Source organism: Mastomys coucha, unplaced genomic scaffold, assembly GCF_008632895.1.
Source record: "Mastomys coucha isolate ucsf_1 unplaced genomic scaffold, UCSF_Mcou_1 pScaffold15, whole genome shotgun sequence".
NCBI lineage: Eukaryota > Metazoa > Chordata > Mammalia > Rodentia > Muridae > Mastomys > Mastomys coucha.
Window position 1 is genome coordinate 42,235,490 of NW_022196897.1, and position 27,158 is coordinate 42,262,647.

The following is a 27,158-nucleotide window of genomic DNA, read 5'->3' on the forward strand; positions in this document are numbered from 1 at the left end:
GTCTGTGCCTCCCTGCTGACTGCTCCCGGCTTAGGAACTCACTGGAGAGAAGATGGCAGCTCTCACTCAAAATAAATATTTTTGAAGAGAATTTTTCTTCTTATACTGCTGAAATGTATATAAATTCTTAGCACACTTCTGGAGGACAGGTGCATATCCAGGCTTCCCATAGTATCTCAGGCAGGAATAGTTCTGCAGAATGATCTGAAGAGTTCTACATCTGGATCTGCAGGCAGTAATAAGAGAGAGAGAGAGAGAGAGAGAGAGAGAGAGAGAGAGAGAGAGAGAGAGAGAGATTGATTCAGGACCATGCTTGAGTCTATGAAAACTCTAAGCTTATCTCCAGTGATATACTTTCTTCAACATGGCCATACCTCATAATCTTTCAAGAAGTCCCAATCCTTGATTACTAATAATTCAAGCATATCAGAATATGAGTTCCATTCTTATTCAAATTACTGCAATAAGGGACTAGTTGAATAATGTATTATTGTTATTATTATTGTACTTAAAATATCTTATTTATTTTTAATTAATTTATTTATTTACATCCCAAATTGTGCCTCCCTTCTGGTCCCTGCTAAGAGGGTTCCACCCCTCATCACCACTCCCCTTCTCCTCTAAGAGGGTATTCACCTGGTATCCCCCTATCCTGTTTCATCAAGTCTCTGCAGGATTAGGCACATCATTTCCCACCAAGGCCAGGCAAGGTATCCCTGTGCTCTTTATGTGTTGGGAACATTGGACCAGCCTGCATATGCTCTTTGGTTGAGAGACTCTACCCAGCAACTGACTGAGACAGATACAGACACCCACAGCCAAAACTGAATGGAAGCTGTGACCCCTTTAGAAGAGTTAAGGGAAGGATTAAAGCCCCTAAAGGGACTGGCAACCCCACCAGAAGACCAATAGAGTCAATTAACCTAAACTCCTGGGAGCTCTCAAATACTGAGCTATCAATCAATGAGTTTAAATGATTATTATTAATGATATGTAAAACAGAAACTAACTAGTACCCTCAGAGCTCCCAGGGACTAAACCACCAACCAAAGAGTACACATGGTGGGACTAATTGCTCCAGCATCATATGTAGCAGAGGGTAGCCAAGTCGGTCATCAATGGGAGGAGAGAACCTTGGTCTTGTGAAGGTTCTGTGCCCCAGAGGAAGGAGAATGCCAGGGCCAGGAAGTGGGAAAGGGTGGGTTGGTGAGCAGGGGGAGGGGGGAGGGAACAGGGTTTTTTGTTTGTTTGTTTTTGTTTATTTTTATTTTATTTTTTTTTTCAGAGGAGAAACTGGGAAAGGAGATATCATATGACATGTAAATAAAGAAAATATCTAATAAAAAAATCCAAGCTAAAAGCGGTTGAGAATATAAAGGTGCAAAAGCTGTAGCTAGATTTCAACAGGCCGTACTATTTACATATGCTGAAATGTAATGTTCTGTATTCTTATAGGAGATTTTGCTTGACTTGGAAAAGTCTTGATGATTTTTAGAAAAACAGTAGGTTCCAAATAAATGGGATATCATTGGAAATGTAAATAAATAAAATGATTAATAAAAATTTGAAAAGTAAATTTTGGTAATAAAAGTTATACCTATACACTTATATACATATAGAAAATGATTGTGAGCATTACTGTGAGATTAATAGTGACATATTATAGGTTATGTTTAAAATTTCTTATATTTATTTTGTATTTTAGTATTACTTGAAATGAATAAACACTAAATATTATACCTAATTTTAAGAAACTTAAGAAAATTAACACATAATTTATATACAAAGTGTCCCTTACCATGGGAATAAAAAATAATAACAAGATGAAGACCAAAGTATTCACAGGTAAATTACTAGCATTAGAAGCATGTCATTATTCCTTCTACATGTTCAGTGGGATTGAAAACATGCTCAGACAGAGAAATCCTGCCTTAATGCTGCTCACAGAAACCTTTTCTAGTGAAAGGAAATTTTATAGTCCATTTGCCTCAACTAATATTCAATAGATTTTTGGTTGAAAAAGCTACTGTACAAACGCATGTTTTTATTTCTCATTGACACATTGAGTAGATCTTTATTAATACATTGAATTGAATTTTGAGGTGATAAACTAGAAAATTCAACCTTAAGACCTGAACTAACTTTTGACTATGAGCCAGAATTAAATAAATTGAAACTTAGTTTTAGTATATCCAGAGATACAATGTAAAATCTATTATAGATACTAGACTAAAATTGTTGCAATAGCAGGAAGTGATAAATTAAACATATAATCATTGTATTATAGCTGGGACAATCAACATGTGATTATAGATCTGCCCTGTGACATCTTGAGCATTCAGCAGCCTGGGTTCTTTGTATATACAAAATGAAAGGATACATTCAGAGTGGATTAAATGAGAAGCTTTTAATTAAAACAACCAGAATTCTAAGCAAACTTCTCATATAATATGTAGACCTAAGTACTGTAAAATAGAATAATCTTTAGTAGGCATTAAAATATCCTTTACTGATATTATTATTATTTCAATTGAGGAAAAGAAAGTGTAAATTTTTATTCAGAAATCTTCCAAGGGTAATTGCTCAAAGTAAATAACAAAATAAAAAGTCTCTACTTATACTAAAGTTATCAGATATAAAACTAAATTATTCACTTAAAGATTTACATATACTCTTTTACATTTTCATATACAAATAAATAGTTAATATGACATAATTTTGTACAATTCTGGTTGGCTGCATAGTTTTGACCATGCAGGTGCATTGGGAAGTATTGGACCATAGCTCCTTTTCTCAATTATTTTAACCAGCAATGGAAAGATACTGTTATTTTTCAGTCATTTTTTATGAATTTCACTTTAATTAGTTATAATAACACTATCATTACATGAAGTGTATTTATTACTATTTTCATATTCTCACATAATTTAAATCATAAATTATATTTTGTTGATTAGAATACTAATAATTTAAACATTCTGTACTCAAGAAAAGTAATTTTCTCTTCCTCTACTCCATTTATGGTGCAAAAATAGATTCACATGCTCAACATTCCAGGAATACCAGGGAATTAGGACTTTTTGTCTTCTTGTCATCTGGAAAATATGAAACCCCAAGTCTACCACTTATTAAGTACCCACCAGGAAGGAATCTACCCGAAAAAATAATGATCTTTGCACTAATGCCTGTTTAAGATTTCAAGCCACAATTGTTCAAAGTCTATAAATTGATGCAACTCTACAACACATTTAGAAATGATGAAGAGCAAGTTAGTAATAATATATGTCCACCAAGACTAAGACCCTACCCCAAGATCCATACTTGTCTGCGTAGAATGTTTAAATCTATCTTTATTAAGAGTTCTCAAATGCTTCAACCCCCCCCCCTACTTCTAGGTAGATGAGAAAAGTAGGTAAATAGAACAATGGGCTGTGCATATGTTTAGAAGTAGTTCCTTAGGGTGATTCAGACCTCTGTTTGTCAGGATACCAGCAGCCCAGTTCAGTGTAAGGATAGCAAGGACACATCATCAGCAGTGGCATGATCTAGCAGAAACTGCCAGGCCTCCTCCTAATCAGCACAGGTCAGCAGGAGTGCCCAGGACCAGCATGGTCACCAGAAGTTCTCTACTCCTCTCAAGGAAGTGAAGATCAGGGAAGACAAGACATAAGATTAACTAAGTGTTGCAATGCTAGCTATGCTTGTGCTCCACCACAGTCCATTAAGTCCTCTTTATACTTTCTTCAAACATCCTGTGTCCTGCCACTGGCCTTTGCCTCAGCAAAACACCATGTGAGTTGGCCTCACCATGGGAATCTGTATCACATGACCCAACCAGAAACTTCCACTTCACAGACTAACACAAATTCTATTACCAGGCATGAGAACCTGCCTTTAGAGTTATGGGTCAGGGATAGCCAAGAGATCCCCTAAAACATTATAAACTAATAGTATTGTCCTTGATTGCTTCACAGAGGTTGAAGGTAAATCCCTACTCCAGAAGACACCATGGACTTCAGACACATGAAACAGAGATCCAAGCTGGATCCAACCTGAAAGGCACTTCCTTGGAGACTAGGTTATATGGTACCATAAGGCAGCATTAGATTTTCTAAGGAAAACAAGCAGCCAATAGTTCTACCTGGCTGTAATGCCTGTGAAGTACAACCACCAGCATGGGCGGAATACTGGCAGGGGTATCATAATAGTTATAAACAGCTTCTTAACTTGACTCTGGGTGCAGGCAACAGAAGACAAATCATACCTTATACCATAAGCCTAGCCCACTGGGACCAGCAAGTTCATGGATTTGGAGGATAACTAACAACCATAATTTTACTAAACTAGCATAATTCTGAACTGCATTTTGAACCCACAAGTTAGTGTATCTATCATCTCTCATCATGAAACTTATCTTCGCAACATAGAAAAAAGCATTACAGAAAACCTCAAGCAATAAAAATTCAGATAATGACTGATTTGTAGCACACACAGCATCAATGATACACACATTCCATCCTGCAGAGAAGTTTTTTAAACTGGAAGGAAAAAACTCAAAATAGCTTCAGGAAGTTCCTGAAACTGATCATATTATGTAACCCTGCACAAACACATAGACACACACACACACATACACACATACACACACATACACACACACACACACACACACACATACACCCACACACACACACACACACACACACACACACACCAGAGAAAGCAATAAGGCTTCATATAAGCAAGCTGCAAAGGAGTCTCAGACAAGCCAAGCTGCAAAGAAGATTATGAGAGCAGACCAGATTTCTGCCTGGAAGAAGCAGGCATCAACTGAGCTTCCTGGAAGAGGTTTAGACCAATTAAGTAATGTAGGAATGACACTCTTTAACCTGTTGAGCTACCTGCCTTCTGTGCAGTGTACACCAGGCTCACACTTCTGTGAGCTGTCAGCCCTGCTGGTTGGACTTTGATGGTCCAGCTATTTTTGAGTAATTTCTGTTCCTGTAAGTAATGCCTCACTCATATTTCTGTAGGTAACCCAGAACATTCATTGGTTCACCAAGTGGTATCTGCACTTTGATCTGTTGTGGGCTCACAATCTGGGGTGAGTAGATATATGTATAGCATCTCCCCAGGAAAAGTTTTATCACATAACTACACTCTACACAACTCTTGAACCTAAAGCCTAGGAAACATCCATGAAGAAGAGACAGAAAGATGGTAAAAGCCAGAGGACCAGGAAATCTGTGGTCTGCTGTGACATTGTGGCTCACACAAATGTTAGGGAAGCTACACACATGAAGTTTCAACAGCATGGTCACACAAGCAAGACCTGAATAAGAACAACACCAGCAGGCATACTAACATGAAATGGTGGAATCTCACTGGTCCCCAACCCTAAAAACTTATAGATAACTTAGCAGTATTGAAAATAGGAGACATTGTCTTCTCTCCAGGAAAAAGCCCTCTAATTGGTCATCTATTCTCTTATCATCAGACCTGAAATCATCTCCATACATGTAATATTTATGGACTGAGCAGATTATACCTATGTATTTAATAACACCTTCTCTTTCTCTCATTTGTTCGCTCTCTCTCTCTCTCACTTGCTCTGTGTATGTATATTTGTGTGTGTGTATGTTTGTATGTGTATGTGTATGTGTGTATGTGTGTCTGTGTGTGTATGTGTGTGAACATAAATTTGTGAGGCATCAAGGCAGGTACATGTCATGGGTTAGATGGAAAAAAGAAAGAATAAGTAATATATTTTAAGTTCAGCATGAAAAATATTAAATGCTTACTTATAAAGTATTATATTTACTTTTAAATAAAATATACAAAGTTCAGGTTCCCTCCTTTTTAAACATTTATTTATTTTTATTCTTTAATCTTTTTTGACAGTCCAGACTTTATTCCTGTCCTGGTTCCCTTTTAACTCAGTTTTTATCTCATTGCTAATCCTTTCTGAGTTCCTGAAAACCTCATTGGAAGACTTGCCAGAAAACCTGGCAAGATTTATAAATTTTCCTTGAAAAGTATGAGTTTATTAAGACATAATCAGCCGTAATTTCCTCTTTCTTCACTTAGAGTCTAATTATCTCATTTTTACTAAGGTGTGTCTTTGTTTCTGTGCTACTTTCTTGATATCTAGAATATGTGGATATGTAGAAGGTTATCTTCATGGTAGTGTGACCTCTTCTTTTCTCATTTCCTCTTTCTTCCCTTCCCCTCTCCTCCTTCCCTCTCCCCTCTCCTCCCTCCCCTTCATTCCCTTCACTCCCATTCCATCTTTTCCCCTCTTCATTTCCATCTCTTCTGCTTCTCTGGTTATAATAATGAATAATGTTATTGAATAACATTTTGAATAATGTTATGCCTAGTTTACCTTAAGTGCCAATTAAATTCTAGCTTGAAAAGGATTTCCTGGATGCCTGTAAGAAATGTAAACTCCCAGGTCTTAACTGAACTAACAGAGTTAGAATGTACATTTTTAAAAGGATTCTATGATGATGGAATTTTAGTCTATATACCTATAAGAAGTTAACAAGGCAGGGTTAGAAAAGTCTTGTCTCATATAAACTGAAAATCAAGGAGGAATAGATTCTCAAAGAAAACTCATATTTATGCCAAATAAATTGGATGTTAAACATACAAAATAAACTAATATTTATAGCCACATATATTACATAGTAAATATTGTTGTATAGGTTACTGTGTTAGGCATTTTTCAGACAATATTTAGAATTCATAATAATCTGTAACATATTATTAATGTGGTACAACATTAATTAGGCTTCAACAGATGAGATTGTGTACCCAAAATTCTTATTTTATCATCAAAATTCTTATTGATAATATAGATCAAATGAATCTATATTATATAATTAATTCTTAATGGCTACAGTGTAGAAAAGCTGAGAAAGAGAAGGATATAGAATATGGATAGGAATGACAAAAGGAAGTGATCAATTTAGCCTGGAAAAGGAAAATTTGAGCAAAGACTTGCACCAAGTAGAGGATAACGAAGAGTCCCACAGCAATATCCCAGGCGTAAAGAAAGGGCCTTATAAAGCATTCAATTGGGAGTGACCTTGATACTTCTGAAGTGAATCAAAGACATAAATAAATAAAATATGGCTCCAGTGATGAACTTTTAGGAATGAACAAGAGATATTTGATAATGAACATCAGGCAATGATAGATATCCAAATATTATGATGGAAAATCACTAAAAGCTTTTGAGTTGGGAAATGACATTTGATTTGTTCATTAAATGTAGTATCTAAAGAACATACAGTAGTGAATAAATAATCAATAGAAAAATTCAGGTGTTTGGAATGGTTTAGGATATAACTGTAGTGGTAGGTCAACGACAGAACCAGTAAAAGACAGAAGACAGGAGTATATTATGAAGATGAAAACAGAGACAGTTGCTAATAGATTTGTGTGTGTGTGTGTGTGTGTGTGTGTGTGTTGAAAATCTACTTCTAAGATTATGTCATGAGAAGTTGGTAGATATTTGTTCTTAACAAGGAAATTGAGAGCATTGGCAATGAGGCAGAGAAATTGGCTTTGGTCTTGTTAAGTTCAAAATGCCCAATAGAGACCACAGTCATACTGCTGGGGAATAATTGGACAAATTGGAGAGATTTGTGTCAGAGATATAAGTTCAGGAAACAAATGAGTTGCTGTTTTAAGCCACAGTATTACAAAGATCCTCATTCAAGCTTTATATTACAGTCACTATTATAGTCAGGTGATCATGCAAACACCAGTTCTTCCACCTTTTAATTTTATAGGTGTATGCATGGCATCTATTACCTCTGCAGTAGAGGGATGGGGAGCTGGAGAGGTTTATAGCTACTTCTCTCCCTTTATGACAATGACTAATACGTTTCCTAACTCCAGTGGTTTATTGATCAGATCCAGTCAGATGCCCCTACCTAACTGCAAGATTTTTGGAATGCGAAGATGGTGTAGTCCCTGACGGGTCCTGCTGGTTCTTATGCAGTATTTCATTTCTAAGTAGAAAAGTAGGGCTACAGAGCAGTAATTCTCAGCCTTCCTAATGCTGTGACCCTTTAATACATTTCATCATGTTATAGAGATCCTAACAATAAAATTATTTCATTCCTATATTATAATTATGATTATGCTACTGTTATGAATTATAATGTAAATATTTTTGGAGATAGAGGCTTTCCATAGGTGATGCAACCCAAAAGTTGAGAACCAACTCTAAGCAGAAAAATAACTTTCTGAATTACAGAGATAAGCCACAGTAATGTGCATTTCTGACATTAATTTAACATAATCATTTGAGACTATGCCAGTTTCAGTGCTAATGCAAAGGGGTGGCTTTGAGGAGGCAGGAGGTAAAGCTGGATGTTTTCCTTAATAATCTCTTGTTTTTCATTCTTTAGGCAATCCAATGTGAGCACTTAGTACTCTCTCCAATCTATTATAAAGTGATATTCAAATAAATCTTCAACTATAACTTTTAGGCAGAAAATCACTAATGAAGTCTTTCCAGGAAGATAAATCCTGAAGACAGTACTGCTCAGTTATAATTTGCTGAAAAATGGGAATGTAGACGTGAAATAAGTCATTTTAGTTAACTTCGTTTACCACAGAAAAATGAACCATGAACACTAATACTACTATTGAATGTAAGCCTTGGAGGGTTCAGAGCTTTCTCTCTAGACTTGTGGGCATCTCTATAATCTTGAAGGCTATGTTCATGCAGTTGTAACTGTCATAACTTACTACAATAAGTCATCCTTTATCCTTTTTTCAGCATATGACATATTCTGAATCTCATTACTCTAAGATTACATTCCAGATTGGAAGTTAAGGATAAAAAAAAATTTAAAACAGATATTTGTTTCTTAAAAATAATCAAAACAAAACAATGATATTTTCTGTCTAGAGACTAGTTTAAGTAATTGATATTTCTGTTGGAAGGAATTGTTTTTACTGCTGGAGTGTCATTGGAATGATGTTTTGACATTTAACTTAAAATAATCAGGATTCTCGAGAAGCAGAGGATGTAGAGCCAGTGGAGGCTGGGATTCGGAGTTGCAGTTGCTTTTGAAAACTGTGACCTGATGATAGATTTGTTAAAGACACTGGGTGCCTAGGCAACCTTTGCTTCTTTTACAGGGGCTGATGAGCTTTGCTTCATTGTAGAAATATATTTGCCTAAGTTCTAGAAGTTTTTGCTATCAGAATCTAATAGTCCCCAGCCTTAATTACTGAGATATTTGCAAAATAATATAAGAAATACTTGCTATCTTGACATAAGTATTTGATCATTTCAAGAAAAAAAATGAACAAATCATGCTACACACTTATTGTTCCTATAGAAATAGTATTTTTGTTTCTAAAAGAAAATATCTTTGCATGATAACCAGTGAAATAGTTATTTTAATCCTGCTGTCATCTGAAACAGTCATACAACTTAAACAAATGGATGTGGATAAATCCCTGTCCATTGCTTATGCTATTTTCTTAATATTTACTTACTTACTAATTTTTTCAAGGCACTTAAGTGATGTTTGGTAAGCTCATAAGATAGAATAAAATCAATAAATAATGAACACAGTATATGGTAAGCTTACTAAGACATACAAGAAGAAAAATTGTGCATGTGTACAGAGTATTATGAACATTGTATTTACATAAATTTCCCATAAAGTCTACAGACAGAGAACAAATGACTCTAAAGGGAAAATATGAGCATTAACAAAGCAATGAAGTTTTCATTAAGAAAAAATTATCATATTAAGTAGTTGAGTTAAGCTTTGCTTATTAGAGGCCAAATTAACACGTTTATAGTTAGCTGATGATTTTTTCAATCCAAGATTGACAAGTACTTTGAAACAAACACTTACATTTCAAAAGTCATAAACAATAAAAGAACTGATTTTCTTATATCTATTTCATGAACCAATTGAATGGTAATGAGAAAGCCCTAGCTTAGTGGCAACTGTACATGCAAATGAGTTTTATGGAACTATAAAGAGAACAGACAGCAAGCAAACAGATTAAATTGAGCAAAAATAGCACAACTGATTTGTGTTTTTCTGAAACATTCCAGGTGTTGTCAAAGTGGATTATGGAGATGTGTCAGTCAGAAAAACACTAAGGGAAAATCTGAAGTGTAAGCCTTTTTCTTGGTACCTAGAAAACATCTATCCGGACTCCCAGATCCCAAGACGTTATTACTCACTTGGTGAGGTATGAATTATTTATCTTCCTTAAGTTATAAATATATTTTGCAAATGGAGCAATTTCTAAGGAGCTCAGTATTTTTTGTGTTATGAATAAAATAATATAAAGGTTCTAAATGGATCTTTTTAAAATTATTTCTCATTTTTTTCAAGGACTATGAGGTCTTCAACATGGGAAACTGTAAAGCATGGGGAAGTTTAGGAGTGTGCAAAAAGTATTTTATTGTTTCTTTACCAACAGACCACAGTGTTTTGGTTATATGAACTTATTTTTTTAATTTTTTGTCTGTGAACTCCAAATTGTTTTTACTTATCATTGATCATGAATCCCAACCTACCTTATAGAAGACCAGTGTTTCTCTTCTTGATATAGAGTATTATTTCCAGTTGCTCAGTAACACATGAAAAGAAATTACTGCCCTTTGTTTAATCAACAATCAAAGAGGGAAATTTTTGAGAAAGTCACTGGAACCAACAGATTACTTCTGAAAAACTTGAACATTATCAACTAAATAGTTCTAAATATTTACAGTCAAATTAAAAAAATAATTTTAAGTTTTGTACATATCCAGGTAATCTAATTGACTCTTTTAAATTTAAATTTAGTGTAGGCTAATTCCTTTTGATAATGTGCTAATTTTGAACTATCTATCTTCTGTAATAAATCAAAAATGTGGAAAAATATTCCTCAAAATTTACACAGTGGCTGGTTTGGTTTCTTTGTAATATACATAGAATAGGTAGCATAGTGTATTGGGAAAAATCCCAATACCTCAAGGCAATCAAATAAGGCTCAAACCAAGTCTCGTAGAATCATTTCAGTGCAGATGGTCTGGCTTTTAGCAAACACTTAAGCTAGATCGTCTGCTCCAGAACCTGCAAAGACACAGTAGCAGAGCTGACTTTTCAAGATGTTAATATTGGTCTAGGTGGATTTCATTAATTTTATTATTTCTACCTGACAGTAATTCCTTAATCTGAGCTTTGTTTTATGTTTTAGTTTCTAAAAGAATTTGTGTGACTGGCCTAAAGGTCACTTAGCAAGTTAATTGTTGAAGTCAGAATTCAAATAAATATTGAAGTCTCACACTATGGCCCATGCTTTTGTGATGCCATGAGAGAAAATAACTGTATTATATTTACTAAAATATTTTTATTACATAAATCCTGAGTCCTATTTCATATTCTAAGAATGCAAAGTTAAATAAAAAACAAGCAAAATTCTTTAGTGTAGAAATTCAAATTCTACTGAAATTGAGAGTGGATGCAGAAGTGCCAAGAGGCAATCAAACAGACAAGAAAAAAAGTGAATCAAAATGCCCGGCATGAACTATGTAATGTTACTTACTTACTCAAACACCAAGTAAGTTTAAAGTTTTGAGCTTCCTGGGACGTTAGTGTACTATAGCTTTCCACCTTAAAAGCAGGCTTCACAGAAATCCAACAACATCTGTATCCATGGGAACAGAAAGAAAAATTCACCACACTCTCCTCAATTCCATTTTGCTTAGCTGAATATATGCAATTTAAGATGGGCATCTTGAAAATGTGTTAGTGTTTAGCTGTTAATGTACACCAATCATGAAGGAGGCTTTTTCACTTTTACTACCTGTCGTGTTTTTCATCATGAGAGAAGGGACTTTCTCTTTAATAGAATTTGAAGCACCAGTTGTAGGAGGTACTTGTTATCAAATTAATTTTTAATCTAATCATGGACTTCTCCTTTAATGTCTAGTCAACTTTAACTATTTAAGATGTTGCACAGTCCTTTAATTTGTCTATATATTTATTATTATTCTAAGTTGATAAAAGGAAACATTTCTCTATCAAATTTTCTTTATTGCTTTCTCCATTTTGTTTGATGATGTAGAGACTCATGGCAATCAGTTTCTCTATTTCTATACATAAGCAACGAAATGAATGTCAGTAAAGTTATTCATGTCAGGCATATTATATTACTGTCTGATGTTTACATCTTACTCGGATAATTGAAATATTACTTTCCCCAACCCACAAATTATCTAAAATTGACAATCAGAAGTTAAAGGCTGTGCAATTGCTTTGAACTCAAGCCTTTAAGTAACTTAATGAAGCACATGCCTTTTAGACTCAGTAAGCAGATCATAATGGAATAAGAATGTTGAGCTCTTGGCAGCATTAGCTTCCCTCTTAAGAAGCCCTTTAGCTTATGTAGATTTAATGTGACAGGTTAGATATTCTAAATATAAAGTCTAATTCAGATACAAGATTGAAATAAACAACCTTGTAGAATAGAATGTTGGTCCAATTTTTTTGAGCTTTGACCGTATATATGGCATTTTGTATGTGTGTGAGCTATTTGAAACAAAGGACTATCAGAGGGCAAAGGGGTAAAAGGAGGATTTCTGGAGCCAAGTGACTTAACCCTTGGTACTTAAAATTTCCATTTGCATGCTGCCTAGAAATGTTTTGACTTTGGTCTGTGCACTTTGTCCTGTGCTGTTGACCTCAGCACTTTCTTTCCCTCTTAGATCCTTTAACCATATCAGCTAGTTAATGCCCTTAAATGCATGACATTTCATTTCTTAAGTATTTTTGTGGAACAAACTTAAACAGACAAAAATAGACATCTGTAAAGCTGCTAGGCTGCATGGATTATGGATACAATCAGTTACTAACAAGTGTGGAAGCTAAAATACTTAAAGGCTTACCATCCTCAGTAATCAGATTTATTTATAGATTTACAATGTTCTTGACCCTTTAAATAGGATAACCCAGTAAAAATAAGTCTCTTTCTAGGTCAGGCACACAAATGTAGGCATTCTCTATTCATGCTTTAATTCCAATATCTTGGGGACCCAGCAGTTGATTTTCATCCTGAATAAATGAGTATAGCCATCTATAGGCAAAATAAGTAATATTTTGATAATTTAGAGTAGAATTCAGTTTGATTTTATTACTTAAGTAGACATTGATTCAAATAGCTGCAATAAACTATATCTATATACAGTTTGGCATATGAATAAAGTATTTTTGGACTTGTTAACTATGCAAACTACTTACCTTGGGATTTACACAGGTTGAGAGGTATATATTATATTATAGCTATTATATATACAACAAAGCAATTATATTATAGAAGAACATTACAATGCAGAGTCATTATTAATATTTAATGTGTTAAGTAATGATAACCTAGATGATAACCAATTAAAATATAAATGTGTTGGTTTGATTAATATTTTCTAAGATTCTTGGTCAAGCATAAATGATTTTATCCTTCACTTGTACAATGGATTATTTTTTATGTAAAGATTGATTGGTAGCATGGGGACAATCCCACTATTTTTAGATTGGAGTACCTCTGCTCTTCACAATCCAGCCAAGGGAATAAAGCTAATTACTGCCAAGAGTGCTTATGGTGAGCAGAAAACAACTGTGTAATGGTTTGCTCACTTCCAGCATCAACAGCAAAATATAAAAACAGCACCCTCATTTATACCCTAAGAATTATTTCCAAGCAATAAAAGGTAATGTGTAAACAAAGAAACCAAAAAGCAGACAACAAATTAAAATTAGAAATGCCTTAGCCCTATGCCAAGCAGTCAATGCTATATCACAGCATAGAAAATAAATCAAAGGGTTTCTAGACTTCCAAATTTCTACTGAGCTGATTACTTTAATGAAGGTTATAGAAAACACACATGAAGGATTCTATTCTGTTGTTATTTTATTTATTTACATTGTAAATATTATCCCCCTTCATGGTTTCTCCTCCACAAACTCCCTGTCCCATCCCCCTTCCCCTGCCTCTATGAGGTTGCTCCCCCACCCACACATACACTCCTGGCTTATAGCCCTAGCATCCCCCTATGCTGGAACATCGAGCCTACACAGGACCAAGGGCCCTCCTCTCCCATTGATACATGATAAGGCAATCCTCTGCTACAAATGCTGCTAGAGTCATGGGTCACACACATGAAGGTTCTTAAAGGATAAAACTCTTTAATGGTTGATTGCCGTTTCTCAAGACTGATATCAGCAGCAGGTCAGGACCTTGCCCACTTTTTTCACAATGATTCCCTTTAGGAACATACACTTGAGTGTGCTACCAAATTGTTCTTAGGTTTCTAGTTTTCAACTCACACACACAATAGTAAGTCTAGTATGTCAGAGACAAAGTTATACCATGCAGGTACTAGTGATAAAAGTTAGGTCTTCAGGTTTGGAGGCAAATGACACTTACCTGCTGAGCCATCTTATTGTTTCTAGTCTACAGAACTGGATTCTCAATTGTGTTTCTGGATAATTTCTGACTTATAATTATGACCTTTGTTGCCTCTGATCAATAATAACTCTTTTCTTACATGTTTGTTCTAGGCCTGCTTTACAAAAATCACTTATCTGAAAGTTGGACCTAGCAGTTTCTAGCTTCATTATAATTACTATATTCATTACCTGTGAAAACTACTTAACATTAGTTCAACATTAGTTTGTCATTTCATTGGCATAATGGGAGATAAATCTTGATTTTTCAACTAGGTTGGGTTTAAAAGTGTCCAGGAGATTAATGAACTACACCTCTAAGTTTATCTGTTCGTTTAATTTCTACAAGCAATAAAGTAGAAAAGAACACCTCCCCTAAATGTGGACTGTAACAACCACATGCTGCGTGAGGGAGGGAATGGGGTAGTCCTTCTCTGCTTCCCGGCTGCCATGTTCGAGCAGTTCAGCTCATCCACATCTTCCTGCTCCACCATGATGGGTTAAAATCTCTGAAGCCATTATTTTGTTTAAGTATTTTTGGTAAAGTAACAACGACAAAGGGGAAAAATGAACACAGTGAGTAAGAAGTTGTCACACATAAATAAATATTTTTATTATGGTGGAGGTGGAGCTGGCTGAACAAAGTAATACAAAGGTTAAGCTTCAGCTGATGTATGTGTACACTGATTACAGACAGATTTGACACTGTGGACATTAATCAAAGCTCATTCTGACAAGCTTTCTAAACCATGCACCCATGCTATTTCTATCCTCCCACCTTTAGTATCCAGGCAGCTTGACAGACTTAACTTTATTTCAGATACAATAACCACTCCGTGCTACATTCTGAAGGACAAGTGATGCTACTTGCACACAAATTAAGAAGCCACAAGCATGGTTGCATCTTCAAAAATAGGACAGGCTTCTACTAATAAAAATAGATCTATTTTGAAATTCTTTGGAAATGACATCATTCAACTAAAACAAAAAGAACACCAGGTCACAGACTGAAAAACAAAAACTGGGAAGAAAAAGCAAAAAGAAGAAAACATTATGTGACTTTGACACATCAATAGCACATAAATACATTGAGAGAGGCTCACTGATTATATAATGGGAGAGGCCACATTCATCCCTGACATAGTACTGCCATCTTTGCATAAAGAAGAGAAGGAAGAAAGGAGAGGTTAGAAAGAAACTCCAACATGATAAATCCCATGTCCTTTAATTACTGATGACAAATTGTTTCCAGTTAATTTACAATTAGTTGCTGAACTGGGGAAGGGCATTTTGCACATAGGTGAAGACTCCACTTTCTCATATGAAGTGTCTTATTGCCCTGTTTCCTGTGGGTACTTGAAACTTACTTTACAAAGCACCCCTTTAAGAAAAACCAGAGAATGAAACCAAAGTCTAAAAGTAAGGTCAAAGGGGAAAAGAAAAGTTTCAGACCAACAAAATGAAACAATACAAAAATGAAAAACTAAGAGATTAAAAAACATAATAGAAGCCTTTTAATAAACAGCCTTTAAATGTACAGAGAATTCTCAGTCTGAAGTAGTAAATGGCCCCTGATCAACCTTCCCACTTAAAAGTTGAAGAAAATAGAATTCATGCAAAGACAGAAAAAATAATTTGAAAAAATTATACAAATAAATGAATAATAAATGACTAGAAAAACTGGATAATTTATATCACTATCAATAATACAAATATATTGAAATTTCAGATACAAACTAATTATTAAAAAGAAACTAAGCTCTAAGATAAATGTTGTGAACTGTAATCTATAAAAAATAGTAATATTCAAATTTAACAAAGCTCTAAGATGTGTCTTTAAAATATAGGAAACTATCAGAAATTAAAGGCAAATATTCTCAAAAATAATTGCTTAACAATTGATGAAACATAATTCATTGTCTTAACAAAAAAGCTATTTTAATTTTAATAGAAGAAAATAAGGGAGAATGATAGCCTTGTGAAGTGACAGAATACCATAAGAATTGGTTAGTAGCTGTGTCCATAGAAGAGTGGACAAGGAAAAGGTCCTGCATTATTTAGTCTTGGACTAATCCTGTGTTCTCAATACATTCATACACAATAAAAACCTCACTTTGGCTGCTGGTAGTGGGTTAGTGACAGGACAGGGACCCAGAAGGAAAGTGTATAGCCTACATCCATAATCTCAAGAAGAGCAGTGGGTGTTTAGAGTAGAGGACAATAGTTGAGATCAGGAGATACATTATGGTAGCCTTCACCCACAGCACCCATGGAACCATAAGAACTTCCAAGTAGCTTGATTATGACCCAGAATATAAAATATATATCACAAATTATCCCAAGTTATGTCCCTACAAATGGACAAAAGATACCCATATTTACTGAGGATCCTAAAGTTGGTAAATCCAATATCCTTGGCTGACAACCTGGTTTTGCATAGTTTGAAAAGTCCAGTGATAATTTGGCTTGTCCCACCTTAATTTTTACAAGCTTGTATTTTTCTGGATATCATGTTGTCTTTACTTATTCAAAATCTAAAAAATCTTTTGCTTCTAAATATCTTGATATTTCTTAATATAAAAAATATGGTTTATACTGTTACTTTTCTCAATAAAAATTGAATTTGCAGGACAGTCTTCTTGAGTTATATTCAATAATGCTATTTAGAGTAAAACATAATTCATTATTTTCCCATTTCTCTTCCTCCCTCTAACCCTACCACGACACTCTCATGGTCGTTAATGGCTTCTTTTTCTTTGGTTATTAAAATTATACACATATGCGTAAATATATACATATAACATAAAAATCTGTTTAGGATGGCTTATGTGTATATAATTTCAGGGCTAATCAATTTGTATTAAATAACTAATGAGGAGACTGGTCTTTGGGAGAAAGTAATTATCCTTCTCCCATGAGAAATTTTAATCTTTTGACATACTATGTATATATTTTTATTGCTTTCTGTCATTCTTAAATATAAGCTGTACATTGGAAAATATTATGTTTACTTTGTTTATTTCTGCAATATCTTATCCCAAGCAATAGTTTATGTAAGATATGAACTTCTTAATGCTTTTTGATTTAATCACTGAATTCAGAAGAGAAGACAAAGAACCAAAATCAAATGTATATGTCATAGATGGTAGGTCATTGTTTCTAAGGATAATATATTTGGGCATTCTTTATTATTATAAAAATAATGTTATTGTTATTCATTCACAAATAAAAACATCACATACCTAAATTAAAATAGATAGACATTCAAATACTTGCTTGGTCCTAAACTTGGAGGCTTTTTCTAGTTCTGTACCTAATTTATCAGAGTCAAAAGTCAAGAGCATATTTAATGCCCTTTTAAAATGTTACTACCAGGTTTTACACTGTGAAAGATATGCTTTGAGGTTTTTATTATCAGAGATACAAAGCCTTATAAATGACTTAACATATAAAACTGTAACTTTTACTAATATTTAGTCAAGCTCATGAATCTTGTAGAGATCATTTTTAACAAGGTAACATGAGGTATGATGCTATAACTCAACCATATAGTGTATGATTTATTAGGCTATATGAACTGTCCACAAATCTATTTGCTAAACATTCTCAAAATTATTACCTTTATGATTATTGTGCATGTGCTCATTTTAAAATTTATTATTATCATTATTATTATTGTTATTGTTATTATTTTTTTATTTTTTTTACTTACATACCATCATCCCTTTTACTGCCATCCTCCTGATCACCCCTTCCCATAATGCCTCCCCACCCTCCATTCGCTTCTTTTATGAGCAAGTGGGGTTTGTCCTGGGTACCCTTCCATACTGACACATTAAGTTTCCATGAGGCTAGGCACATCTTCTCCCAATGAGGGCAGAAACAGCAGGCCAGCTCGAAGAATATATCCCACATACAGGCAAGAGGTTTTGGGGTAGCCACCACTCTAGTTGTTCAGAACCCACATAAAGATCAAACTCCACTTCTGCTACATATGTGCTAGTCTTGAAAATGATTTACCTATAGGCTCAATTCTCAAACAACTTTTACCAGTCTGAGAATACTGACCAACACTATACCACCATTTGGTATACTTCTGGAAGCCTATATATTTTCAGTGCAGTAAACACTATGTTTTCTGCCTCGTCCGTGGGGTTATTGCCCAGATTTCGGGACAAACATGTCTGTAACTCTGAACTAAATATCAAACCATTGAAATAGGGTTTGAGAATCTCTAGGTACTTCCAACTCTCACCCAGTAAGATCACAACTGTTCATATTTCCTCTTTGAGATTTTACTACAAGGGTTTTTTCCACTCCCATAAAGCACCAAGCAACCATAATACTCACAAAATAGAAACATTAAAACTTATGCAACCCATCTGTCTTTTAAAAATTATATCCATCACCTCTAATTTTATTAATTTCCAAAAAGAAAGAAATATGTATCCAATCCATAAGAACCACGTAGAAATACAATACTGAGATATTTCGCAGTGTACAATAAAAATATGTATTTCTTTATATGGAACAGAGGTAGAGAATTCTCAGAACAAGGGGAGATAATTCTAAATAGGTGCTTGGGTGTTGAATAAGGACAATGGCCTACAAATACATCAATTGATAGAGGTATTCCTCCACCTGATTCTTTTTATAACAGCTTATGTTTAATTTAGAAATTTTAGCATCTTTAATCCTAATAAATATCTTTTTTAAATTATGTTAAGCACAAATGTGTATTAATTTTATGTTAATTTTGGACCAAATGTCAATACTTGTTTATAAATGAGTATTCTATGTCTGCACTTGGAATCTTAATCTTACTTTTGAAGAAATTTCAATAATATTTGGCATTTAGCTTGTAATTGCTTTTTAGTGTCAAAGCTTTCCATTAAGCTTAACATCAAGAATCAAAGAAAATGAATAAGTGTGTCTTAGTCACAGAAACAATGTAAATAATCACATGTATTATGAACAAGATAGAACATATAGATATCTAAAAATATAAACTCAAGTATAAATACAATTTATTTTCTTTTACATATGATTCTAGAGGACTTTGATAACTGCTTAATTATCTCTATGGAATTTCAAAATACTCCAATGTTTACAAGTTTTTTTGTTTTTTAATAACCGAACTTTTCCACCATTTCTTAATTAGATGCTAATTTCAAAGCTAACATTATTTCAATTCAAGCTTGGTTGAATTTAGAAGTAAGTTTAAGACTAATCAAAAATAGAAAAAGAGAAAGTAAGTAACAGTTAAAACATATTTCTGGAGCCATTTCCTTACAGATTTGTATTATTTAGTTAACAATCTGTAATTCATGAACATCAGAATGAGTTTATGCCTTAAATATTTGAATTTGTTTGACTTTCCCATTTTTGTGTGTTCTTTTTAGATACGAAATGTTGAAACCAATCAGTGCTTAGATAACATGGGCCGCAAAGAAAATGAAAAAGTGGGTATCTTCAACTGTCACGGCATGGGAGGTAACCAGGTACACAGCCTTTTATTGTCAGCTTCTTCCTTGGGGGGCGGAGGGAGAGGAGAGATGCTACTGGGGGGAAGGAGAGGAGGGATACTATTGGGGGTAGGGAGAGGAGGGATGCTATTCAAACCATAATTGTATGGCCTGGTATATGTGTCAACAATAAATGAACAGGTAGGCATCCAATCAACAATGTATTCTCTCTCTCTCTCTCTCTCTCTCTCTCTCTCTCTCTCTCTCTCTCTCTCTCTCTCTCTCTCTCTCTCTTTTACTATAGAATAGAGTTTATTTAGGGCATGAGGACGGGAGTTAAGAGGCTAGCAGAGGCAGAGAAAGGCAAAGAGGAGGAGAGAGTAGAGAAGTAGGAGTTGGCCATTACCACCTGGAGAGAGGGGGGAGGAGAATGGGGAGAGAGGGGAAACAAAGGAGCAAGACGCAGGGGAGAGAAACAGGAGCCAACAATGTATTATTCTTATCTCATTTTCTGAACTATCTGAAGGAAGCAATGCAGTATTAAATAAAAAGGCCAAAACTTAAAAATGAGCCTACATTTAATAAGGACAGTCAGTATGTTATAACATCTCATCTTATCATGATGCATAAATGCCTGTGCTTTGCTCTGCTGTTAACTAGATAAGGAAATGATGTTTCTAGCATGGGAATATTTTCCCAATGGTGATTATTGTGTATTTCCTTTGTTAATTTATGGTTTGTATATGACTTTCTAAGAGTTTTTGACTTTCAATAAATTGTGAACTGTATGAGTCAGTATGAACAGATAAAATTCTAGGGTGAATTTCCTGAGAGGTAGTCCAATTAATTATCAGAAATGTACTGGAGCCCAAAGAGGAATCTTATGTTCTTCTTGAGCCCTGAGAAGTTTCACCAGAAAGAACACCAAGAATCCACTTGACTGTGAGTCACTGAAGTGTAGCTGTAATACTGCACGGCCACTCTCGGAAAGAGCATTAGTAATTTCTGGGAACTGTGATCATAATGCTGAGTTTGAGAGAGCAGATAATCAGTAAGCAAGCTGTCTTACTTACAGGAACTGATGGGACAACAGCAGAAAGTTCCATGTCAGTGATAAATATTATAAATACATAAGTAATATTTTTGGGCAGAGTGAGTTGAGATTGCAGTAGCTATTCTGTCCAGATTGTATCAACCTCCTGTACAGTGATAACACGTTGATGTTGGTACCATAAATCAAGAACAAAATGTACCCAATTGAATTTGGGATGATGATTCACATAGAGTATGCATGATACAGTAAAAAAGGAGAAAAGAAATTTTCCCCCTTAAAAACAAAACAAAAATATCAAAATATGAATTAATAAGTCTTAAAGTTTCAGTTCTAGTAAGAAGATAGGCAAAATCATTTATAAATTGTTTCATGTGAGCAAAAAAAGTTATTGAAGATAATTTAAAAACAATTTAGGGGAAAATGCCAGTTTTAAAACTGCAAAATATCCCATTATTCTACCATCTCTTTATTATAACCTTAATGAGAACTACACAGATATAATTATTTTAGGAACTTTTGGTCTTTAAAGTAATGTAAACAGCTAAATGTTTAATGTTTGATTAATTGCAACATGAAGACAAATATTTTATTAACTTTTTTCTTCTAAAGATACATGATTCACAATCTAACTAAATAGGCATTTTGTATACAAATGCCCAGTTCATTCTTGCCTGCTGACATTATCTTGATCATTATTCCTAAGTATCCTCGCATATATTTCCCTTTACTATCTAAAGTGAAAAAGAGTTGGTATTAAATAATCAATTGTGGTCAGTCCTAAAAATCTACAAATGTTACTATATGGATCAGCATGGTCATGTTCATAGTTTTAGGAATAAAAACATATGTCAATATTTTATATTTATATATATATATATACATATATATATATACACACACATTTAAGTGTAATTCACATACAAATATTTATAATAACATTAAAAGAGGAAATAGACCATAAATTTGAAAGACAGAAAGGAGAGATATATCAGAAAGCTTCCCAGGAGGAAGAAGAAAGCAGAAATTATGTAATTACAATCTGAAAAATAGTTTAAAAGTTTGAAAAACAAAATATGTTTTAGAAGCTTATGCTGAAAGCAAGAAAAAGATGTCTTGCATCCTTTAGTATTGCTAAGTTAAGAGTAACTTCTTTATCTAAAAAACAAAACAGTATAAAAAGTTAAACCATATATGAGACTGTTATGGTGATATTGCTTTGTTGAAATTCAGTATTTTTAAGATTTTTAATATGTTAAAATTATTTACTTCATTACTGTAACTACATCTTTTAAGATTTTATTCTGAGTTACTTTCTGTGTTTATGTTTTATTCTTTTACATTGTCAGTAAAATAATGTCAATTTTTATAGTTGTCTATTCATGAATTTTCAGAAGTAGCCCTCAGCCCATAGTAATATTTTTATTTCCCATCCTGCTACTAAACAAAAGTTATAACAAGCCCACATATTTTTACTTCATATCTAGTTCTATGGGTTTTGCTTATTGGTTTGCTTTTAGGAGTTCTCATGTAGCCCAGGCTAGTCTTGGGCTTCCTATATTGCTGAGGCTAGCCTTGAAACCCTGGTTTTCCAACCTACTTTCTGTGCTGGAATACAGGGTTGAACCCTATGGCCACTTTAACTCATCTGCATTGTCAAACAAGGCATTTGTTTCTTGATGAGCATATGTTAGCTACAACTCTTTTCTTTAAAATTTTTGATGGTTGAGTTTACTTTAAATTAAATTTAACTTACCGTACAAAATCATGGAGTTTGCTATGATGCTTTTAATTATTTTCATATTAACCATCATACTTCACGCCCACTACATGCTAACGACTCTCTTCTATTCTATTCTCTTCTATTCTATTCTATGATGACCGTTCCTCATCCCAAATTATCCCTCTACTTTCAAATCTTTTATCTTCCACTGTAGTTTCCTGTTCCCTCTTCCCCTCTACTTTTGTAATTATTTCCACCCTTAGTAGACACCATTCTATTTATTTGTCTCCTAACCCTACAGATCTCTAAGGTGTGTATACCTTGAACCACATATGAAAAATACCTCCATTCAGTATTTGACATTATGCGTTTGAATTATTCTGCTTTTCATGATGATCTTTAATACTATGTTCCTTCACAAAACAAAATTTCATCTTTATTACAGATAAATAAAAATTCCATTGTACATATGTACCAAACCATTAATCATTGGTGTACGTCTAACTGGTCCTATATCTTAGTTTTTGTAAACAGTGCAGCAATAAACACTGTCCCCACACCCTTACACCCCCCACACACTACCAGGTCTCCCCATTCTTTGGGTACTTTTCCGCCATCAGAGATTCCTGTGTTGGAAATTCAATTTAGCTATATACCCCATTTTTAATTGAGTTATTTGGTTTGATGATTTCTAATTTCTTGAATTAGTTATATATTCTGTATATTATTCCTCTATCATATTTAGTGTGGGTCAAGATCTTTAGTCACTCTGTAGGCTGCTGTTTTGTCCTATTGATGGTGTCATGCAAAAGCTTTTCCATGAGGAAAAAGTTCCATGCGGTCTCATTTATTAACTCTTGATCTTAGTGACTGAACTATTGGTGTTTTTCTGAAGAATTTGTCTCCCATGACAATGAATTCAATGCAGTTCTCTACTCTTCTATTAGACTTGGTGTGTCCAGTTCTATGCTGATGTCTTTGAGTTTTGTGCAGTGTGATGGGAATGGATCTATTTGCATACTTCTACATGACATGCAGTAATCCAGTAAGATAAGCACCATTTATTGAATGTTTTCATTTCCCCTTGTATGATTTTGACTTCTTTGTCAAATATCAAGTATCCATAGGTGTGGGGTTTATTTCTGTTTTTTATTCTAATCCGATGATGAACATGTTTGTTTCTTTACCATACAGACTTTTTTACTATTGCTCTGGTATATACCTTGAAATCATGAATGGTGATACTTCTAAAAAGTTCTTTTATTGTATAGGATTACTTTAGCTACCCTGGGATTTTTTTTTGTTCTTTTATTATTCCATATAAAGTTGAAAATTGTTCTTTCAAGATCTGTCAATAAATATGCTGAATTTTTTATGGAAATTACATGGAATCCATATATCACTTTTGGTAAAATGTCCATTTTTAATATGTTATTCTGATCAATCCATAAGCATGGGAGATCTTTGTATCTTCTGGTATCTTCCTCAATTTCATTCTTCATCACTGTCATACAAGTTCTTGTCATACAAGATGTTCACTTGCTTGGTTACAGTACATCAAAATACTTTATATTATTTGTGGCTATTGTAAAGGGTGATTTTTCCTAATTTCTTTCACAGGCTATTGTTTACATTAAGGGGAGCTACTGATTTTCTTTAGTTGATTTTGTATCCAGCCACTTTGCTATAGGTGTTTATCAGCTGTAGGAGTTTTTTCATAGAATTTTCAGGGTCAATCATGTAACAATCATATCATCTGTGAATATAATACTTGACTTCTTCCTTTCCAATATTTATCATCAGGATCACTTTTAGTTGTCTTATTGCTCTAACTAGAACTTCAAGTATTGTGTTGAATAGATAGGGAGAAAATGGGCAGCCTTGTCTTGTCCTTAATTTTACTTGAATTCCTTTAAGTTTCTCTCCATTTAATTTGATGTTAGGTGTTGGGTTTCTGAATATTGCCTTTATTGTGTTTAGGTGTGTGTTTTGTATTCCTCATTTCTCCAAGATTTCTAACATGAGGGGTTATTGGAATTGTCCAAGTATTATTCAGCATCTAATGCAATGACCATGTGAATTTTTTTTCTTTTATTTGCTTTATATGGCAGATTACCTTGATGGATTTTTGTATACTGAAACATCCTTGCATCACTGGGATAAAACCTACTTGATCATGTTGGGTGATGTTTTTGATCTGTTCTTCGATTTGGTTTGCAAGTATTTTATTGGGATGTTTTGCATCAATGACCATAAGGGAAATGCATTTGGAATTCTTTCATTATTACGTGTTTGTTTGGTTTATGTATCAGGATGTCTGTGGCCTGATAGAATTAGTTTTGCAGTGTTCCTTTTCTTTCAATTTGTGGAATACTTTGAGGGATACTGGTAGAATTCCACACTAAAACCATCTAGCCCTGAGCTTTTATAGGTTGGGATACTTTTAATGAATGCTTCTATTTCCTTACAGGAAAATTTATATAGTTTACTTGATATTAACTTAACTTTGGTAAGTGGTTTCTATCTAGAAAATCATCCAATTCATTTAGATTTTTTAATTTTGTGGAGTGCAGCCTTTTGAAGTAAGACCTAATGATTCATTGAATTTCTGCGGTGACTGTTGTTTTGTCTTCTATTCATTTCTGATTTTGTTACTGTCTTTCTACCTTTGGGTTAGTTTGTTTAAGGGTTTGTTTATCTTGCTGATCTTCTCAAAGAATCAAGTTTTTGGGTTTTTTATTCTTTGTGTTGTTCTCTTTGTTTCTAGTTTATGGACTTCAGCCCTGAGTTTGATTATTTCCTGCTGTCTACTGCTCGTGGGTGTTTGCCTCTCTTCTCATTCTCGAGCTTTCGAGTATGTGTCTCAGTTGGAGGACGAGATCTCTCCATTATTTTATGAAGGCACTTAATTCAACGAATTAATTTTTCTTGTCTAATTCCTCTTAGCACTGATTTAATTGTGTCTCATCAGTTTGTGTATGTTGTGGATTCATTTTCATTGAATTCTAGGAAGTTGAATTTCTTTATGTTTTCCCTATCCGAGTAATTATTTAATAAAGTTTTGTTCAGTTTCCATGAGTCTGTATGCTTTCTGTTTTTCTATTTTCATTGAAGTACAGATTTAATCCGTTGTGACCTGATAGATACAAGGAGTTATTTCAGTTTTTTTAAATCTGTTGATGCTTCCTTTGTTCCAGAGTATATGATCAATTTTAGAGAACGTTCCTTAAAATGCTGAGAAGATATTTTTCTTATATGTTGTGGTATAAGGCTGCATAGATATCTGTTAGGTCCATTTGATTTACTATCTTTATTTGTTTCATTGTTTTTCCTTTTAGTTTCTGTCATAACCTGTCCATTAGTTAGAATGGGGTGTTGAGTATGTCAATATTAATGTTTGGGGTTGAGTGTGTTGTTTATGCTTTAACAATGTTTCTTTTATGAATGTTGAGTGTTCTTGTATTTGAGTCATTAATGTTCAGGATTGAGATGTCATTTTTGTGGAATGGGAAGTCCCCTAACCCATCTTTTTTGATTAATTTTCATTAAATGTACACTCTATTAGATATTAAAATGGCTACTCTAGCTTGCTTCTTGGGCTGGTTTGCTTGAAAGACATTTCTCTAGCCTGTTACTCTGAGATAATGTCTATCTTTTTTTCTGAGATGTGTTTCTTGTATCCAGGAAGATTGTGGATCCTGTTTTTGCTTTCATGCTGTTAACTTGTGTCTCTTTATTGGGAAATTGAGGTCATTAACATTGAGAGATATTAATGACCAATGATTGTGAATTCCTGTTATTTTGAGGTTTGTGGTGATACTTTGTGTGTGTGTGTGTGTATATGTGTGTGTGTGTGTGTGTGTGTGTGTAAGTGTGTGCTTCCTTTTTTTTTGTTGTAGTGGTTTTGTTTGTGGGTTTTTTGTTTGTGTTTGCTATTTTTGGTTTGGTTTGATTTGGTATGCTGCTGTGAATTAGTTATTTCCTGTACTTTCTTCTGGTTAGTTAATCTCCATCATCTAGAGTTTTCCTTCAAGTATTTTCTTTAGTTGTGGATAGATATTGTTTAACTATGTTTATAGGTATCACACTTTTTAGGTCAAAGAGATTTTAATTTATGATTTTGTTGAAATTATTTTCTGGTCCTTAGAGCCAGGACTCTTCATCTTCTATTCCTATTATTTTTTGGTAAGTTTTTTTCATAGTATCACAGATTTCCTGGATGTTTTTGTGTCACAAATTTTTAGGTTTAACATTTTCTTTGACTGATGTATCAATTTCTTCCATCATATTGTTTCCATCTGAGATTCTTTCTTCCATCTCTTGTATTATTTTGGTGATGTTTGTATCCATTGCCCTATTCTCTTTCCTAGGTTTTCCATCTCCAGGTTTCCTTCAGATTGTGTTTTCATTATTGCTTCTATCTCCATTTTCAGCTCTTGAAC

General features: G+C 34.0%; 1 protein-coding gene across 4 annotated transcripts in view; it reads left to right on the top strand.

Moving 5' to 3' along the window:
• The window catches only part of Galnt13 (polypeptide N-acetylgalactosaminyltransferase 13), a 633,613-nt gene that overhangs the window by 567,454 nt on the left and 39,001 nt on the right, over nt 1-27,158 (top strand). For all 4 annotated transcript variants that reach the window (XM_031370288.1, XM_031370286.1, XM_031370285.1 and 1 more), the window contains exons 10-11: nt 10,100-10,239; nt 19,880-19,978. In XM_031370288.1, coding sequence (XP_031226148.1) covers nt 10,100-10,239; nt 19,880-19,978 — 239 coding nt within the window. The remainder of the gene's footprint in view (nt 1-10,099; nt 10,240-19,879; nt 19,979-27,158) is intronic.